Genomic DNA, 17,306 nt, shown 5'->3' with positions numbered 1-17,306 from the left:
TATACAGTCAGTCATGTGTCCCTTAATGATGGGGACATGTTGTGAGAAGTGTGTCATAAGGCAATTTTGTCATTGTGCAAACATCAGAGTGTGCTTACAAAAACCTAGATGGTAGAGCCTACTTCACACCTAGCTATATGGTATAGCCTCTTGCTCCTAAGTTACAAACCTGTGCAGCATATTACTGTAGGGAACACTCTGACAATTGTAACACAATGGTAAGTATTTGTGTATCTAAACATAGAAAAGGTACAGTACAAATACAGTATTATAATCTTACAGGAATACTGTCATATATGCAGTCCATTGCTGACTGAAATGTTATGTGGCACATTTCCAACTGTAAATGGGAGCATACAATATGTGAACTTGGGTGTTTACCTTCTGCTGCTTAATATAACATTTTCATGGTTCATCCATGTTGGAACATATACGAATTCCTTATTCCTTTCTGTGACGGAGTAATATTCCAGTTTTTGGATATGCCACATTTTATTTACCGAATCATCAGCTGATGAACATTTACATGTTTACACCTCTTCACTATTATGAATAATGCTACTATGAACATCCCTGTACAAGTTTTGTGTGCAAATATTTTTAATTCTCTTTGGTGCGTGCCTAGAAGTGGAATTGCTGGGTTAATTCCATTTTGTTTATCTTTTTGAGGAACTGCCAAGCTATTTTCTATAGTGGCTGTACCATTTTATATTCCCATTAGCTGTGTATCAGGGTTCCAATTTCTCCACATCCTTATCAACACATGTTGTCCTTTATTTAAAAAAATTTAACCATCCTAGTGGATGTGAAGTGATATCTTACTGTGGTTTTGATTTGCACTTTCCTAATGACTAATGATGTTGAACATCTTTTCTTGTACTTGTTGGCCATTTCTATACAGATAGCCTTCCATATCCACAAATTCTGCATCCATGAATTCAACCAACTGTGGATCAAAAAAAATTGGGGAAAATAATAATAATAATAATACAATAATAATAAATAATTTTTAAAAACCCAACAAAGTATAACATCTATTTATGTAGCATTTACTTTTGTGTTAATGTAATCTAATGTTAAGTAATCTAGAGATGATTTAAAGTATACTGGATTATGTGTGTACATTATATGGAAATATGACACCATTTTATGTAAGGGACTTGAGCATCTGTGAATTTTGGTATCCATGGGGGTCCTGGAACCAATCACCCTTGGATGTAGAGGGACAACTGTATCTTCTTTGGAGAAATGTCTATTCAAGTCCTTTGCCTATTATTAAATTGGTTTGTTTGTCTCTATTATATTGCATTGAGAGCATTTTATATTCTGAGTATGAGACCTTATCAGATAAAAGATTTATAATTTTTTCCCATTCTATGGATGGTATTTTTATTTTCTTGATGATATCTTTAGAAACACAAAAGTTCTCAATTTTGATAAAGACCATCATCTACTTTTTCTTGCTTGCTTGTGTGTTAGGTGTCATACATAAGAAGTCATTGCCTAACCTATGTTTTCTTCTAAGAGTTTTATAGTTTTAGCTCCCTTTTCACCCATTTTGAGTTCATTTTTGTATATGATGTGAGGTAGGTGTCCAATTTCACTCTTTTGCCTGTATTTATTCAGTTGTCCTAACACCATAGGTTGAAGACACTATCCTTTGCCAATTAAATGCTCTTGGCACTCTTGTAAAAAAACAATTGACCGTAACATATGGGTTTACTCTTAGACTCCCAGTTGTGTTTCATTGATCTATAACTCTATCCTTATGCCAATACCATACTGTCTGGATGACTAACTTTTTAGTGAGTTTAAAATCAAGAAGTGTGAGTACTCCAATTTTATTGTTCTTTTTCAAGATTGTTTTGGTTATTCAGAGTCCCTTTTATTTCCATGTGGATTTAGGATCCACTTATCAATTTCTTCACAAAATATAGCTGGTGTTTTGATGGAGAGAATATGTTGAATCTGTAGATCACTTTGGGTAGTGTTGCCATCTTAACAATATTAAGTCTTCTAATCCAAGAACATGAATTTCTTTCTATTCATTTAGATCTTCTTTAATTTCTTTCATAGATATTTTATAGATTTTAGTGTACAAATCTTGCAATTCTTTGGCTAAATTTATTCCTAATACTGTATTCTTTTTGATGCAGTTTGAAACAGAATTAAGTTTTAAATTTCATTTTAGGACTGTATATTGCTGGTGTCTAGAAATACAGTTGATTTTTGTATATTGATCTTAAATCCAGAAACCCTGAGGAACTTATTAGATCTCATAAATGCATGTATGTGTCTGTGTCTGTATGTGTATGTGTATGCCTTAGTATTTTCTATATATAAGAACATGTCACCTAAATAGAGATTGTTTTACTTCTTTTTTTTTTCTTCTAATTTGGATGCCTTTTATCTATTTTTCTTGCCTAATTGCCCTGGCTGGAACCTCCTATACAATGTTGAATAGAAGTGGTAATAGTGAACATCCTTAACTTGTTCCTTATCTTAGAGAGAAAGCTTTTGGTTTTTACATTAAATATAATGTTAGCTGTAAATTTTGTTCATAGATTTTCTTTATCAGGTTTAGTGCTTAGAGAGAAATTTATGGCTGTAAATATATTTTTAAATAAATCATTTCAAATAAAAAATCAAATCTTTTACCTTAAGAAACTTGAAAAAGAGGAGCAAACTAAACCCCAAATAAGCAGAAAGAAGAAAATAAGAGTAATATTTGCCTCATAAAATAAGTTGGAAGGTATCCTCTCCTATTTCATTTTTATGAAGTGCGTGTGAAGGATTGGTTTTATATATGTATGATTTAATATGTGGTAGAATTTACCAGCGAAGCCATCTGGTCTTGGTCTCAGTGGTTGCCTGGGAATTACAATTAAGATATTAATTTATAACAATCTACTTTAGGTTCAAAACAACTTAATTTCAATAGTGTACCAAAAGTTCTTTCCTATGTAGCTCCATTCCCTTCACCTTCTTTGTGCTGTTATTGTCATACAAATTACAAGTTTATACATTTTGTTTCCATCAACAGATTTACAATTATTGCTCATGCAGTTATTTTCTTAATCAGTTAGGAGATTTAAAAAGAAGAATTACAAACAAAAACTACATTTATCCTATTTTTATGTTTACCTATGTAGTTATCTTTGCCAGTTTTCTTTATTTCTTCATGTGAATTTACACTTCTATCAAATGTCCTTTTATTTCAACACAAAAGTCTCTACTATTTTTTTATAGGGCAGGTTTGCTGATGATTAATTCCTTCTGTTTTTGCTTATCTGGAAATGTTTAATTTTTCTTTTATTTTAGAAGGATAGTTTTGTTGCATATAGAATTCTTAGTTGAAAGTCTTTTTCCTTATAGCACTTTAAATATTTCATCTCCCTGTCTTCAGGCCTTCATAGTTTCTGATGAGAAATCAGTTGTTACTCCTATTGAAGATCCCTTTTACAGAGTGAGTTGCTTCATTCTAGCTGCTTTCAAGATTCCCTGTTTGTATTGGCTTTTGATAGTTTGATTATGATGTGTCTGGATATTCATCTTGGAATTTGTTAGGCTTCTTAAATTTGTAGATCAATATTTTTAATGAAATTTGGGAAATTTTTAGCTATTATTTTTCAAATATTCTATCTGTCCTTTTCTTTCCCCTCTCCTTCTGGGACACTCATTATACATATGTTGGTATAGTTGATAGTGTTTTACAGGTCTCTGAGACTGTTCAGTTTTCTTTAGTGGGGGCCACCATAGGCTCTTCGCCCCTGAAATTTGCTAAAAATCACAGACATGAATCATATTTATTAATAGGAGAAAAGGCACACAGATTTATTTAATATGTATACATGGGAGTCTTCAGAATGAAGACCCAACTTCCCAATGAGTTATAGAAACTTATATACCATTTTGAGGTTACAGAAAGAGTGGGGGCTTAGATTCTGATTTTAAAAAAGGTTTTGGGAGCAGGGAGAAAAGGTTTGGTGAACAAAGGTGGACTTTTTATGTAGATGAAGCCACCCTCAGAGAGAATAGATGGTAAATGTTTCTTCTCAGACTTTTAAATGTGTCAGACTTTCAGTCTCTCCTAGATCTGGGGAAAAGCATAGAAAGGGGAGGTGGCACAGCTGCGTTAGTGGAGATTCTCCACATTAATGCAAACTTTCCCACTTAAGACAGCTTTGTAAGGCCATTTCTGCCTGCTGGCCAAGAGACTGACATTTTAAAATATGTCAAAGAAATATATTTTGGGGGAAAATATTTTAATTTCCTTCGCTTTATTCTTTGTTATCTCTTGCTCAAACCAGACGATCTTAATTGACAAATCTTTAACTTCATTGACTCTTGTGTCTGCTCCAATCTGCCGTTGAGCTCTTCTAGTGAATTCTTCATTGCATTTATATTCTTTTTCAACTCCAGAATGCCTATTTGGTTCTTTTTAAATAATTTCTATCTCTTATTAGTATTCTTGATTTGGTGAGACATCATTCTCATAATTTCCTCTATAGATATGATTTCCTTTAGTTCTTTAAACATATTTAAAATAGTAGATTTAAAGTCTTTCTCTATTAAGTCTAACATCTGGACTTCCTCAGGGAAAGTGTTTATTTGTTGCTTTTTTTCTTGTATAAGAGCCATGTTTTCTTGTCTCTTCTCATATATTGTAATTTTTTTTTGAAAACTGGATGTTTTAAAATATGTAACATGGCCACTCTGTATATTAGTTTCTTTCCCCTCCCCAGGGTTTGTTGTTGTCACTGTTTTTGCAGCTGCTTGTTTAGTGACTTTTCTAAAATAATTATGTAAAATCTGTATTCTTTGTTGGGGTGGACACTGAAGTCTCTGCTGAGTTAGCTTAGGGGTCAGCTAATGATTGAACAGATTTATTTAAATGCCTAGCATCAATAAATCTCCTAGCCTTTGCTGATGGGCTCTGTGTGTGTGTGTTGGAGCATGCCTTCAACAGTCGGCCAGGCAAATTACAACTCTACCTTATTCTTTACTTCCTGCTTGTGCAGAGCCTCAAGGTCAGCCAGAGGCAAGAGCTTAGGGCCTTTTCAGGCCTTTCCTGAGTATGCACACAGTCCTATGCATACCCACAGTTACACATGTGTATGGGCTTCTAGATTCCAAGAAATATAATGGAGCTTATTAACACTCATTTCTCAGCTTTTCCTTTTTTTTAGAGACAGAGTCTCACTCTGTTGCCTAGGCTGATCTCGGCTCACTGCAACCTCTGCCTCAGGCTCAAGTGATTCTCATGTCTCAGCCTCCCAACTAGCTGAGATTATAGGCATGCAGCACCATGCCTGGCTAATTTTTTTTTCTTTTTTTGTATTCTTAGTACAAGTGGGGTTTCATCATACTGGCCAGGCTGGTCTCAAACTCCTGGCCTCAAGTGATCCACCTGCCTCCCTTAGCCTCCCAAAGTGCTGGGATTACAGGTGAGAGCCACTGAGCCTGGCCTCTCAGCTTTTCCTTTTAAGCTTCCTGGTTAGCCTATTTTTTGCCTCAATTGTTATCTACTACCTCTGGCAGCTCTGAAATTAAACAGTGGTTTCTTATTGTTCCAGCAAATGCCCCTAGGGAAAAGGCTATTTACACTGGACCATCTCCATGTCAGGTCAAATAAAGATAGCTTTGTAAGTGGTCTTTCAAGTAATCACCAGACTGTTTAAATAATGAAATTCCTCTTGGAATGAAATAGGTGTTAAAGGAGCTCCAACCCTATTCCGCCTCTTATGGTGTCCACCAGGCTACTGAGTTTTCACTGCAATTGTGCGCTGTTGGTTTTCAAGGCTACCATGGAGCTGGGGATGAAAGTCAGGGGAACAGTGGATAGGCATAGGGCAAGTTAAAATGCTACAAAGCTCAGTGTTCGAAGTTTCAGCCGTTTGTTGCTGTTGTTGTTATTTTATAAATTCTCCAGGATTGTTGCAACACTTTCGTTAATTTCCAGGGTTTTGATAAAGTTGCTTCTAACCATATTTGCCAATTTGTCATCACTTTTATGGAGGAGAGAATTTTATCCTTCATTTTAATGAGGAGAAAATGACAAGTTCTTACATGTTACATATTTTAAAACATCCAGTTTTCAAAAAAAAATTACAATATATGAGAAGAGACAAGAAAACATGGCTCTTATACAAGAAAAAAAGCAACAAATAAACACTTTCCCTGAGGAAGTCCAGATGTTAGACTTAATAGAGAAAGACTTTAAATGACTCTGTCATTTTGCTGCCATCACCCCCTAAGAAAGTTTTTAGGAAATTGAAGTGGCCTTTTACTCTCTCAAGTCAGAGTGTAAGGAAGGTTGGCTTTTTAATGCCACGTAAGTCATTAATGGAAAAAGGATCTCATGGAAATCTAAGAAAAGGAATTCACGGATCTGTCTTATCCTCATTAGACAGAACTTTCCACATAAGGGCACCTGACATGCTGCTTCCAGCCTTTGAATTATCTGCCCTTAAGCTGTATGCCTCTGTAGCTGTGGAGATGATGTGCTATAACAGAAGGCTGCCTAAGATTTGCACTGTAAGCAGAAACTATTCACAGGAAGGTTTCCGTGTGAAGGTCTGTTGGGGGGAACAAGGTGCAATATACATTTCTTCCTGTGTGGCCTATAATGTTTTTGTTGTACATAATGGTGACTGAAAAATTATGATTAACACTTATTTATTTCAGTGGAAGATATAATACAGCTAAGCAGAAGACAGTGAGTGCCAAGAGAGGACCAGTAAAAAAGATTACAAGACCAAACCATCTTCCAGAACTCCATCCATGATTCCAGAACTGGGTGGATTTCTATTTCTTCCTTTTTTTTTCCATTTATAATATTCAAGTTATGAAGTTAATGGTCAGCACATTTCTTCAGGGAATAAAATAGATAAGAACTGCCAAATTTTTCTTTAGTTCCTTTTCCAGACGTGTGTTCCTTTGTCTGCATAAAAGTAATTTTCTCCAGTGACCCTAAACTATGTAATAGAAGTGCTTGAGAGTTTTAAAATATCCTAGGGAATCTGAAGGCTGGCATCATTACACTTGCTTTCAATAATATGCCCATGATCTGCTCTGATAGTAACGTTGCTATTCTATTTGGTTTCTAGTTGACTGTTAGCAAAAAGTGTGTATTCATAAAACCTTTTTGCCATTTTGGGCTGGATCTTGCTCAGTTTTTTAAATTGCAGGTTTAAACAAAGCCGAAAATCAAGTCCATTTTAAGTTTTGACTTGAAATATTATGGTATCGTAGAACAACCTTCAATCATAAATAAACTTGTTTGTAGTCTCCACTCTGCCATGAACTTAGGAGATCTTGGGCAAGTCCCTTCACCTCATGTTTATTTCCCACACCTGTAAAATGATTGAAGCAAAACTATACACTTTCTGAGGTTTTTACAATTCTAGAAAACCAATATTTATTCAATCATAAGGTCCTACCACTTACTTAACACTGGTGATTTAAGTCATTTTGTGACATGTGGTAATTCATAGTGATGGACTAATTCTTTAGACCAAACTGCAATTGTTCACAATACTCAAGTCCAGATGTGGAGATAGAATGAGGATAAGAAAAGAGTTCTTTTGAGGCTTTTATAAAATGTATTGAATCCTCTCATTCATGGTTAGACTGTTTTTGTCTTTTAGATAGTTTTTGTAACTGTCACCTGGGTCCGGAACATATAACTTATTTGTCCACTTTAATAAGTGAAATCACTGGACTTCAGATTTATAGAAATCACCTAGAGGTAAGTATAGTTTCCAGCTAATGGTGTTCTCACCCTATATCTGGCACTAAACCTAAATTCTATTCTGTATCACCAGTAATGAATACCAAGTGCATTTCTGTAACTTCTTCTATAAAAGTTTATTTTCTTTCTTTAAGGAAGAATATATAAATTTCATGTAGCCAAAAATATTTTAAGTTACTTTAAAATGTAATGTGGAAAAATATAAAGTAACTTTCTGTAAATCATTCTACATTGGAATTATTTCTAAATATTTTCCCCTATTCTTTAGCTAACTATTAATATTAGGTGCCTTGACCCATATCATTAGACAAACATTAGATTTTTATGTCTTATACCATCTTTCTCAGCATTAGTAGAAAATTAATAATTTAAATAATAATTATAGGCCAGGTGTGGTGGCTCACACCTGTAATCCTAGTACTTTGGGAGGCCAAGGCAGGCAGATCACTTGAGTCCAGGAGTTTGAGACCAGCCTGGCCAACATGGCAAAACTTGTCTCCACTAAAAATACAAAAAATACAGTTAGCCTGGAGTGGTTGTGCATGCCTGTAATCCCAGCTACTCAGGAGGCTGAGGCATGAGAATCACTTGAACCCGGGAGGCAGAGGTTGCAGTGAACTGAGATCATGCCACTGCACTCCAGCTTGGGAGACAGAGCAAGACTCTGTCTCAAAAAAAAAAAAAAACATTATTATAATAATTATAATCAATGAAAAATAAACACACTTTTTCCTTACAGAGCTAAGCTATTGTGGGGACTATTGAGGAACATTTAAAGTTATCTCAATCACTGGGATAAAATATCAGTTGAACATCTTATCACAGGGACTCTAATACATTTAAGTGTTGGTTCTGCAGGAGCTACTTTGGGATACTTTTCAGATACCATAAAATGTCTGTATTAAACAGAATGATGGAATGTTGAGAGAGTATAAAGAACTGAAATGAGGGACTCCAAGATCTGTATTCTAATACCAGTTTTGCCACTTATAAGCTTCTGACTTTGGTAAATAACTTCTCATATCCTCAGTTTTATCCTTTATAATTACTGCCTTGAGATTGCTGTGCAGATCAAGGGTACTTACCACATATTTATTTCTTTACTTCTTTATAGTCTCTTTCCCACTAGAAGGGATGTGAATTAGCTTTTACTAATATAGAGGTATCAAAAAATACCTACAAGATAAAAGATGAAAATAAAAATTAAAATTTAGCAAGAATTTCCAACCAAGAAAAGTTTTAGTTTTAAGCTTTCTACCAGTCAGTGCAAAGAAGCAATGACTGCTTTCCTTTGTAGAAGGAATATACAAGTAGAGAAAAAGTTTTATCCAGTTCTAAGCTCTGAAAATAATTTTGTCATAAAGAAAATGCAATTACTGGCTGGACATGGTGGCTCACACCCCCTGTCACTTTGGGAGGGTGAGGCGGGTGAATTGCTTGAGCCCAGGAGTTCCAGACCAGCCTGAGCAACATGGCAAAACCCCATCTCTACAAAAAATACAAAAATTAACCAGTTGTGGTGACACGTGCCTGTAGCCTAGTACTCAGAAGGCTGAGGTGGGAGGATCACTTGAGCCAGGCCAGGAGGTTGAGACTGTAATGAGCCACTGCACTCCAGCCTGGGCAACAGAGTAAGACCCTGTCTCAAAGAAAAAGAAAAAAAAATCTAATTATTTGTTGCAATAACCACAGCAAAAATGACAGTTTAGGGTCTTTGATACTCAAATATGTATTGACTTCAGTAGTTGTTTTCTTTCATTGGAAAGTTCAGAATTCATAAAGCAAAACCATCAGTAAAACAATATATATTAAAAAAATTAAGATATCTAAATGTATTACAAAATATCAAGACATACCATTTTTAAAAACAAATATTGCCATAATAAAAAAGACAGATCATGAGTATTGACATGAGTGTGAAAAACCTGGAACCCTCATATGTTGCTGGTGGGGATATAAAGTGATACAGCCACTTTGGAAAACTGTCAGTTCCTCAAAAGGTTAAACATAGAGTTACTATATGACACAGCAAGTCTCTTCGGTATATGCCCAAGAAAAATGGAAACCTATGTCCACGTAAAAACATGTACAGGAAGGTTTGTGGCACCATTATTCAAATAGTCAAGAAGTCGAAACAACTCAAATGTTCATCAGCTGATGATTGGGTAAATAAAATGTAGTATATTCCAACAATGGATATTATTTGGCAGTAGAAAGGAATGAAATGCTGATATATGCTACAACATGGGTAAACCTTGGAAACATTATCCTAAGTGAAATAATGGAATAACAAAAGACCATATATTGCATAATTCCATTTATATGAAATGTCCCAAATAGGCAAATCCATAGAGACAGAAAATAGATCAATAGTTGCTGAGGGTTGGGGGAAGGTCGGTGATGGAGAATAACTGCTAATAGGTACAGGATTCTTTTTTGGAGTGATGAAAATGTTCTAAAATTGATTGCAGTGACAGTTGCACAACTCTGTGAAACTAATGAAAACTATTGTATACTCTAAGTGGGTTAATTGTATGTTTTGTGATTTATACCTCAGTAAAGTTGTTGTAAAAATGTTAAATATACATTAACATTTTAATATTAGTAGATAAATGTTAATGAAATATTATTTGATCTTTCTCAAAAATATGATCCTAAAAATACAAAAGTGCATCATCACTAGTGCTATCACTGGGTATAGAGCTTACTTTTATTTATTTATTTATTTTTGTGTATATGTGTGTGTGTAAAAATACAATAAACTGGTTGGAATATCTGCTTTATTAGCATATTTGTACCTTCGCTGTCCTTATTCATGTTCTATTCACATCTCTTCAAACAGCCTCCTCTTAAAAGAAGAATTGGACCCTTTAAAGGTCAGCTGCTTGGAGACATTGGGTTTCAGTGCTGCAGGTGTGGCTGGACCAGAGAATAGGACATGCCTCGGACAAAAAGCACTCTGGCCCGCCTGCTTACATGGGTCCTCAACCTTGGCTGTGTGTCAGACTCACCTGAAGAGCTAAAAGTAAAATACTCAGACATGTGCACCACCCCCAGGATTGTGATCTCACATGTATTTCTTTAAGCCTCCCCCAGGAAATTGTGCAGAAAAGATTGGGACCCACTCTGCTGGTTTAGTGTGGGTGGCTTCATCTCTCAAACTGAATGAAACTTCTTCCAACTCTCCTCGAGCTGACTTCACCTTGGTCTTTTTATTTTTACTTTTTTACAGTGAGAGATAAGGATTTTATTTTTTCTTCGTCGTTATTTATTTCAATTTTTATTTTAGATTCAGGGGTACCTGTGCAGGTTTGCTATCGTGGTATATTGTATAATGCTGAGATTTGGGGCACAAATAATCCCATCACCCAGGGACTGAGCATAGTAGCCGACAGTTATTTGTCAATGTTTGCTCTCCTTTCTTCCTCCACCCTCTAGTGGTCCCCAGTGTCTATTGTTGCTGTCTTTATGTCCATGAGTACCCAGTGTTTGGCTATCACTTGTAAGCGAGAACATGCAGTATTTGGTTTCCTGCTTCTGTGTTAATTTGCATAGGAAAATGGCCTCCAGCTGCATCCATATTGTTACAAAGGACATGATTTCATTTCTTTTATGACTGTGTAGTATTCCATGGTGTGTATCAGGAGTCCCCAGCCTCTGGCCGTGGACTGTTACCCATCCATGGCCTGTTAGGAATTGGGCTGCCCAGCAGGAGGTGAGCTGCAGGTGAGCAAGCATTACCACCTGAACTCCACCTCCTGTCAGATCAGCAGCAGCATTAAATCCTCATAGGAGCACGAACTCTTGTGAATTGTGCATGTGGAGGATCTAGGTTGCATACTCCTTATGAGACTCTAATGCCAGATGAGAATTTAACTAATGATTAATCTGAAACAGTTTCATCCCAAAACCATCCCCTCCCCAAAATACAGTCCGTGGAAAAATTGTTTTCCATGAAACCAGCCCTTGGTGTCAAAAGGGTTGGGAACTGCTGGTGTATATGTAGCACATTTTCTTTACTCAGTCCACTGTTGATGGGCACCTAGGCTGATTCTGTGTCTTTACTATTGTGAATAGTGCTGCGATGAACATGCAAGTGCATCTGTCTTTTTAGTAGAAAGATTTGTGTTTTTTTGGATATATACCCAGTAATAAGATTGCTGGGTCAAATGGTAGTTTTAAGTTCTTTAAGAAATCTTCAGACTGCTTTCCACAGTGGCTGAACTAATTCACATTCCCACCAACAGTGTCTAAGTGTTCCCTTTTCTCCACAGTCTCACCAGCATCTGTTGCTTTTTGACTTTTCAATAATAGCCATTCAGACTGGTGTTAGATGGTATCTTATGGTGGTTTTGATTTGCATTTCTCTGATGATTAGTGATGTAGAGCATTTTTTTCATGTTCGTTGGCCACTTGTATGTCTTCTTTTGATAAGTGTCTGTTCGTGTCTTTTGCCTATTTTTTTTAATGGGGTTATTTTTTGCTTGCTGAGTTGTTTCAGTTTCTTACAGTTTCTGGATATTAGACCTTTGTCAGATGCATAGTTCATGGATATTTTCTCCCATTCTGTAGGTTTTCTGTTTACTCCGTCGCTAGTTTCTTTTGCTGTGCATAAGCTCTTTAATTAGGTCCCATTTGTCAGTTTTTGTTTTGGTTGCAATTGCTTTTGAGACTTACTCATAAATTCTTTTGCAAGGCCAACATCCAGAATGGTGTTTCCAGGGGCCAGGCCTAGTAGTTCATGCCTGTAATCCCAACACTTTGGAAGGCCAAGGCATGAGGATTGCTTGAGCCCAGGAGTTTGAGACCAGCCTGGGCAACATAGTGAGACTGCCATCTCTACAAAAAGTAAAAAATTAGCCAGGCATGGTGGTGCATGCCTATGGTCTCAGCTGCTTGGGAGGCTGAGGTGGGAGGATCACTTGAGCCTGGCAAGTCAAGGCTACAGTGAGCTGTGATCATGCCACTACACTTAAGGCTAGGCAACTGAATGAAACCCTGTCTCAAAAAAAAAAAAAGTGTTTCCTAGGTTTTCTTCTAGGATTCTTATAGTTTGAGGGCTTACATTTAAATCTTTAATTCATCTTGAGGGAATTTTTGCATATGGTGAAAGGTAGGGGTCCAGTTTCATCCTTCTGTATATGGCTAGCCAGCTATTCCAGCACCATTTGTTGAATAGGGAGTCCTTTCCTTATTGCCTATTTTTGTTGACTGTTGAAGATCAGATGGCTGTAGGTATGTGGCTTTTTTTTCCTGGGTTCTTTATTCTGTTCCATTGGTCTATGTGTCTGTTTTTGTGCCAGTACCATGCTGTTTTGATTACTGTAGCTTTACAGTATAGTTTGAAGTCTGGTAATGTGTTGCCACTGGCTTTTTCCTTTTTGATTAAGATTGCTCTGGCTATTCGGGCTCTTTTTTACTTCCACATGAATTTTAGAATAGTTTTTCTAGTTCTGTGAAAAATGATGTTAGTAGTTTGATAGGAATAGCATTGAATCTGTAGATTGCTTTGGGCAGTATGACTATTTTAACAATATTGATTCTTCCACCCCATGAACATGGAATGTTTTTCCATTTGTTTATGTTGTCTGATTTCTTTTGGTGGTGTTTTATAGTTCTCCTTATAGAGATCTTTCACCTCCTTGGTTAGATATATTCCTAGGGGTTTTTGTGTATGTCTTTGTGTATGTGGCTATTGTAGATTGGATTGCATTCTCGATTTGGCTCTTAGCTTGAATGTTGTTGGTGTATAGAAATGTTACTGATTTTTTGTACATTGATTTTGTATCCTGAAACTTTACCGAAGTTGTTTATCAATTCCAGGACCCTTTTGGCAGAGTCTGTAGGGTTTTCTATGTATAGGGTCATATTATCCTTGAAGAGAGATAGTTTGAATTCTTTTCATATGTAGATGCCTTTTTTTTTTCTTTCTCTTGTCTGATTGCTCTGGCTAGCACTTCCAGTACTATGTTGAATAGAAAATAGCTATTTTGGGGAGAATTTTCCAACCAAGATGTCAAAACAATAATGATGAGAGCATTACATGCTAATTCCCAATATTTTCCTTTGACTTATTTAAATTTAAATAATCCAATTTTTTTACTTAATGACCTTGTGGAGATATTTATAAAACACCTTTTGATTTTTGACTGGGGCTGGATTTTTAAAAAATTTATAAAGAGCTATATAGTATTGATTTCAAATAAATTATTCCTACCTTTTCTTCATCTGAATTAGTTTTAGCATGTATAGGAGATTCCAAAGCAGAGTTACCTATATCAATTTTAGTACTATTATTTTCATATTCTACTGGATAAGAAATTACTTATTTGGAACTAAGAATTATTCTTGCAACAGAAGCTTATCAGTAACACTATTTGATTGCTTTTTGCTGTGTGCACAGGTGAGGACCTGTCTAGACTTCTATACTATGTACATTGTATTAATTTTGTTCATAAATTAGGTAATTGCGTTATAGATACTAATTTAATATTTAAAAAATTTAGATTGTTGATTTTAAATATCAGAATAACCAAACTGTAACAACAGCGCTGGGATTTTGGTATTTAAAAAGGGCAGAGTATACCAGAATATTGAAAACTGGTATTGAAATCACTACATATAATTGAGTTATGAAAAAGTACCTTTAAGATAATAAAGCACTACATAAATATGAGCTCATATCATATATTTGACAGTAGGGCATTATTTTTACAGGTTAACATTCAATTAATCTGACTATGAATTAGAAAAATCTTGAATTTGTAGAGTTCATTTAACTTTATTAAAGCAATATGCCAACTCAGCTACAGAAATACAGAAAATATTACTATCTGGAGAACTACCCAGTCGTAAGTTTATCATCGTTGAAATTGCTTAAGCAGAGATTAGGTGACCATTCCTCAGGAATAGTATACGAAGGATTCCTGCAGTGGTGGAGGTGTGTATTTGATTGCTGTCAGTGTGCCTTCTGATACTAACATTCTGTAATTCCCTGCTCATTTATCACACAACAAAACATGAGACAAAAGTAACTCCATAAAATATATGTTGATTATACCATATAGGTTGTATACATATAGACTATAAATGTGAGCTTTCAAAAACGTTTTACCATTAGCTAATAACTAACAAAATCAGTTTTATTAGGGTGGTTTTGTGTTTATATTGCATGGTGTTCAATGAGCTTATATCTGTAGTTTTCATCAAATGTGGAAAATTTTGGGCCATTTTTGTATTATTTTTCTGCCCTTTCCTGTCCTCCTGGGACTTTAATTACAGCCTGTTGTAAACCACTTGATATTGTTCCTTTTGGTTCTTTTTTTATATCTTCTGTCACTGTATTTATGTTTTCCTTTAAGTAATTGGATAGGCATATAATGACTTTTAGCATACTTATTTGCTATTACAGTATCTTTTTCATTTCTCAGTCTGTTTCTGGTGACTGATTTTTCTCCTGGTTTCAGGTTTCATTTTCTGCTTCTTGTAATATCTACTAATTTTATATTAGATGCCAGGCATTGATGATTTCACATTGTTGGTTATAGATTTATTCTTATAGGCAGTTAAATTAATTGCAGTTCAGTTTCTTCTTTTCAAGCCTTTGTTAGGGTAAGTATAGAGTGAGCTTCGCCCCACAGAGAGTTTAACACCATTTCTAAGGCATAGCTATTGTGGGATCACTAGAAAATTCTGTGAGTAATCAGCTGGGACACTCAACACTGGCTAGTTGGACCTCAGATGCCTCACAGGCCTGTGTGGCACTCTGCTTGACCTCGTAGAGTTTTGCTCTAGGCTTACATGTCTTAATATCCAGCCACCTCTCAAGGGGCTCCTACGCAGATTTCTGGAATTCTGTTTTTACATATCTGTTAGCTCTCTGGTACTCTGCTCTGCAACTTCAGCCACTTCAGCCTCCCTGAACTCCAGCCTCTGTCTTCTCAACTACATGAAACCACCATGCTTTGTTTGGGATCCCCTACCCTGCTCTGAGGTCTGTACCTGCAGGTAGAAATCTAGAATGATGGATGGGCCTCACTTCATTCCTCTCAGGGGTCATAGTCTTAAGGTGCATGTCAATATCTGCAGTTGTTTCATATATTTTTGACTAGTTTTCTGTTTCTTCACAGTAAGAAGCTAAATCTTTCCCCTGTTACTCTCAAAGCCAGAAGTAAAGGATAAAGCATTAAAATAAAAGCAAAGAAAATATTTTAAAATCTAATATAAAAATCCATTTTGCTATGCATCTGTAACTTTTTTTTATGTTATCACCTAAATATATTTTTCTCACCTTAATCACTGAAATTTGCACGGATAAAATAACTGGATGGGGCTTTGTCTTACCTTGGCAAGGAGGTAAGTATATTCTGGGAAGAAAGAGCAAAAGCTATTTATTTGGTGATCAAATTGATGGACTGTGGCAAAGACTGTTGCTATGCACTCACCAAACTGTTTTCTTTTTCTATGGGACACAGAACTAGGCTTTTTCTATGGGACACAGAACTAGGCTACACATACATAACAAAGTGTATGTGTTAAACACTTTGTTTGCCAGTGTGTGATGATGCACACATACTTCTTTGCTTAGTGATATATGCATGAAACACTGTTTGGTAGTGTGTGGTATGTATGCTACTGTGTTTAGAGATAGGCGTGTGAAACACTGTATGCACTTAGGTGTGACCCTGCAACTGACTTCAGGCCAATATAACCTAGACATAAGTGATACATGTCGTTTCTGTGACTAGCCCATTAAAACCTCCCAGGTGATCCTTCTTGTTTGTGCTTTTTCTTTAAAAAAAAATTGTGTTATGGGTGGATATAGAGGGTCTAAAAGCAAATTCCAAGGCCTCAGGGATAGCAGATCCACAAGGTAGAAGAAAATTGGGTCCCCGAATCACTTCATGTAGCACATCCATTCCTCTCACTTTGTTAATCCTCATTTGGTTTTTATGTGAGAGAAAAGGAAATCCTTTTGTATGTTTCTGTGTGTATTAAGACACTGAGATTTAGGTTTTACTGGTTGAAGCAGTCAGCCTATGCTCACTTGTATCAAACAATATTTTTAGTAAGACTTACAGGTATTTAGGTTTTCTTCAGTAGATAATATCTTTCTTGGCAACTACATGAGAGAGAAATTGAGCTATTCATTGATGGTGATGGCTCCTGGCCTGCTGCATCACTGAATCAGGTTCTTGAATCTCAATCGGTATTTTAAAATTGATTCTAACTTGGTATATTTTCAAGTCTGCTGAACATAACTAAAACAATGATTTTTTTTAACTAAACAATCTTTTTGCATTTCCATCAATGTCTTTCTAGGATGCTATTCTTTCAAGCCTTAGTACAAATACTGTAAAATCTGATAGGCAAATACTTGCTGGGCCCAAACAACTGTGGAATGTAGCAGTCAGTGTGTGAGCATGGAAGGATGCCCATAATAACCTTTGCTCAGATGAGGAAGAACACACAGCATCACTCATCCACAGCATTTATAAAATCCCATTGGGAAGATATGGTGAAAGCCCTCTTCACTGGGAATGGGGTTGGTTCC

General features: G+C 35.9%; 1 protein-coding gene across 5 annotated transcripts in view; it reads left to right on the top strand.

The window, feature by feature from the left end:
• Window positions 1-17,306, top strand: part of CCDC169 (coiled-coil domain containing 169) — a 95,932-nt gene that overhangs the window by 59,907 nt on the left and 18,719 nt on the right. For 2 of the 5 annotated variants that reach the window (XM_057299654.2, XM_057299657.2), the window contains one exon: window positions 10,596-16,522. In XM_057299654.2, coding sequence (XP_057155637.1) covers window positions 10,596-10,776 — 181 coding nt within the window. In that variant the 3' untranslated portion in view covers window positions 10,777-16,522. Of the gene's footprint in view, window positions 1-6,687; window positions 7,751-10,595; window positions 16,523-17,306 lie in introns of those variants that run through there. The other 3 variants (XR_008954749.1, XM_057299655.1, XM_034936578.3) reach the window with 3 other exon arrangements.

The sequence above is a fragment of the Pan paniscus genome, chromosome 14, assembly GCF_029289425.2.
Source record: "Pan paniscus chromosome 14, NHGRI_mPanPan1-v2.0_pri, whole genome shotgun sequence".
NCBI classification, from domain to species: Eukaryota; Metazoa; Chordata; class Mammalia; order Primates; family Hominidae; genus Pan; species Pan paniscus.
This window is presented reverse-complemented; position numbering and strand designations above follow the sequence as displayed.